General features: G+C 54.5%; 1 protein-coding gene across 1 annotated transcript in view; it reads left to right on the forward strand.

The window, feature by feature from the left end:
• LOC104499444 (SLAIN motif-containing protein-like) overlaps positions 1-3553 on the forward strand; it is a 14837-nt gene that overhangs the window by 3323 nt on the left and 7961 nt on the right. The window contains exon 2 of the mRNA XM_010142952.1: positions 3465-3551. Coding sequence (XP_010141254.1) covers positions 3465-3551 — 87 coding nt within the window. The remainder of the gene's footprint in view (positions 1-3464; positions 3552-3553) is intronic.

Genomic DNA, 3553 nt, shown 5'->3' on the forward strand with positions numbered 1-3553 from the left:
CCCCCTCGCTACACCCTCCTGTCAGGCAGCTGTAGAATTACACCAATACAGCAGCATGAAAAATACGGTGTTTTGTGGCTCTGCTTCAGGGGAGAACTTGACCTCCCTGCTCGCTGTACGACCAGTTCAGATCCACCTGCTCGTCTGACCCTTGTGTGCAACACACGACCCTTGAGGTTAAATCGCTTTTGGTGGCAGAGCCTTAAAAAGTCCTGGGTCGTTATGGCAGTGCTCGAGGCATTGGCTCAGGGCTCGCTGGAGGACGAGGGCTGGTCCTGGCAGGCTCCCTGCTCAGCTCCACAGCCAGAGCAGAGGGAAAAACCCTTTCCGCGTGTGTCCTCATGCCACATTCGGTCAGTGCCACTCCGAAGTTGTCCCTTTCGATCGCCTCAGGCCCATGCCCTGCAATCCGGCTATCGCCGTGTTTAGAGCTGCTGGGACTCGGTGACTGGATTGGGGGCGGCAGGAGCGGTCGCGGGACAGACATAACAAAGCTCCGCTGGGGCAGTGAAGATTTTGTGTGGAGTGTTTTCCACGGGATTGCTCTGTTTTTCCTCTTTGTGTTTTTATCACAAAGAGCTGGACAGTTTTGTTCCACCGCTGCTTTCCACAACATGCTGATGGTGGGTGCTGGTGTTTCTGTTCCACAGCAGTGTTTAGATTTGAGATCAGAACAGTGTAAGCACAGCCATAAACCCGCAGATCCACTCTCCAAAGTCAGCCCGTAAGGGAAGTGAAGGCCGTGTCTGTTGGAAACAGGCTTTGCAGAGTTCAGCTGCCTCAAAAACACTGTCTCTAGACGATGCTCTGCTTTTAGGGCATCGGGATGTGTCAGGATAAAGCGCGGAGCGTCCCACTGGTGTGTTTTGGAGTGCCTTGGTGGGAGAAAACCCTCCTGTCACGCTGACTGCACAGCTAGCACTGTGCGGCTCTTACCAGGGGAGAGTTATAAAATACTTTATGTGGGGAAGTGAAGCGTGTAGACGAGTAAGCAGAAAGTAAAGGTGCTTTGTCTAAGGATTTGCTCACAGAAGCTGGAGGAAATCTCAGTCGTATTTAAGCAGTTACGCAGCAGAACCCCAGTACATCAGACTGGGACTCTGTGCCCAGAGGTTTTCTTTCCGAGTTGTGTGTCGGGCCTCAGAATTATTGAAATAGCTTCGGAATTGCCATTTGGGAAGGAAATGCCCCAGGCTCAACCTTTACTGTTTAAACAGAACATGCTTCACACCCGACCGCTGAGCCGAGGGAGCAGAGCATGAGGGAAGGCTGGTTCGGTGACCGGCTGCTGGAGAGACCCCAAAGCCTCTGGCCACCGCGAGCCCTGGCGGCCGAGTCCCTGCCTAACGGCGAGCCGGAGCGCGTGTTTCCCAGTGCTCACTGGGTTCGCTGAACCTGACACAGCCAACAGCCTCGGGGGCTCAAACCGCTGGGAAGGGAACCTGCCTGGTTCTGAACGGCGCAGGGCGAGCAGTGCTCGTCACAAACCCCTCATGGCCGCTCTGGAACATGGGTGGTCTCACTTAACTGAGTTCAGGCGGATCCCGAGCGAGACCGTCTCTTGCCAAGAGACTCATCAGCTGGGAGGTGGCAGTGCTGGGAGGACTGGTCCCCCTGGGAGCCAGTGGCTCCGCTCCCTGTGGAAGCAGTTCCAGCAGTGTCACCGCGTCAGCCGGCACAGCCCTGGGCAGAGCGGCAGAGAGGGACGCGTGGAAGGAGCTGGGCAGAGCAACTCCTTCCTGAAGTGGGGCAGGATTTTCTGCCATAACCTCAAATATGTGAAGAACAGCGTGACCTGCCCTGAGGAGACTATTGGCCTCCTTTTTTTCTGATGGTTTTAGTGCTGCTTTTTCAGGCTGAACTGTAAAATAAATCCAGAGGGAGGGAGAGGACTTTGCTTTCTCTGCTTTACTGGAGCCGGGTGGTCACGGTGCTCGTTTGCCCGTGCTGAAACACAGCCAGATGCACTTGTGGCTCTCTCGTGACAGGTAACACTGCACACGCAGGAATATTTGGGTTCAGAGGCTCTTTGGAGAGCTGTTGTGTACAGAGGTGATCGGTCCCAGAGTGCCAGGTTCCAAGTCGTGGCAGTCCAGGACAGCGTTTGGCATCAGCGCTGCTCTGGGCTGGTTGTTTCCGCACTTACCCCTCCCTGGGTGCGGGAGGGGAGAGGGAATGATGGCTTACACAGACGTTTTGATGCCAGTACAAAGTTTTAAATGTCCCAGTTGGTGTGTCTTATCTTCAGCTCTTGTGCACAGGACAGCCAACAGCCAGGACCCCCACGGTGTGTTTGTGTCCTGTGAATGTGGCGAGGTCTCAGATATTGGTGGGATAATGCCCAAAGCATCTGAGATTTCTGTCAGGTCTGCTGTGGAAAGGGCTGGCGTGCAACTGGCGTGCGAGGTGACTGCGCGAGCAGGGTAAGTGGAGCAGAAAGCCGTGGTGTGTCTCGCTGCAGGAGTGTCAGCAGCTCTCTCTGGAGGAGAGCAGGAGGCGCTGGAAGCACACGCGGGCACTCCCTGAAATCTGAAAGCCACCCTCATGACCGTTTCATGCTCAAATAGTGGGTTTTGCCCTGATGAAGTGAACTGTTATGATGTACCCATCGGTGTGAGCAGAGCTGGGGGGAGAAGCGTCAATCATCAAGCGTGGCTGTAGCTCGTTTGTGGGTGACCAGGAAGGTTCCCTGTCACCTTGGAGCAGTTCAGCAGAGGAAGGTGGCGCTGGAGAAAGCCGCGGCTGGGTGCGCGGGTGCCTGGAAGAATGCTGGGGCTCTCACAGGAGGTTCTCAACCATGGAATCCGTTTGTGACCTGTCTTGGTGCAGAGGGGTAGGAGCTGTGCTGGCTGAAGGCCACGCCAAAGCTCGGCAGAGCCTGCGGAGAGAGGGGGACCTGAGAGCTGAACGCCACGTCCGCAAACCGGCTAAACTCCAGCCGGGATCCTGAGCTTCATCCCCCCCAAACTCACGCTCAGAGCATGTCCCTCCAGAAAGGGGCTTTGTATCCCCTCAGCTTCAAAGACCCACAAGTTTTCTTCTTCTTTGGGTACACTTCATTCTAAGGAATGACACTGAGGACCGGTTCAGGGGTTTGAAAGTTCAGCTCGGTGCCCTCTGCACGAGGCTGGTGTTCTCGAAGCGACAGGCTGAAATTAAAAACTGACTTCTATACACACACAACACTGACGGGGCTTTTTCCCCTCAGAAAGGTTCTCAGCGTGGCACTAAATAGCGAAAGCATTAAAATATAGGGAGATCTTTTTTGTACTTGGGATGTTCTGACTTTACCAGTGCAGTTGTGTAAAACACTTTGGTTTCTGCGTCGTGGTATACAGATTAAACTGTAATTCTGATACCTGGGATGACTTTTCCCTTGCTCACCGCTGGGTAAGTGACGTGTCAGGGGCTGTGTGCTTCAACCTAACGAGTGTTTCTTACTCTTTCCTTTAATCCCTGCACAGGCTCTACGTGTCCCCCAGAAAATCCACAGATCAGAAAACAGCCTCCCCGTTAAAGTGGTGCCGGCAGGTGCTGGACAATCCCAGTCCCG

Source organism: Buceros rhinoceros, unplaced genomic scaffold, assembly GCF_000710305.1.
Source record: "Buceros rhinoceros silvestris isolate BGI_N320 unplaced genomic scaffold, ASM71030v1 scaffold28759, whole genome shotgun sequence".
Lineage (NCBI taxonomy): Eukaryota > Metazoa > Chordata > Aves > Bucerotiformes > Bucerotidae > Buceros > Buceros rhinoceros.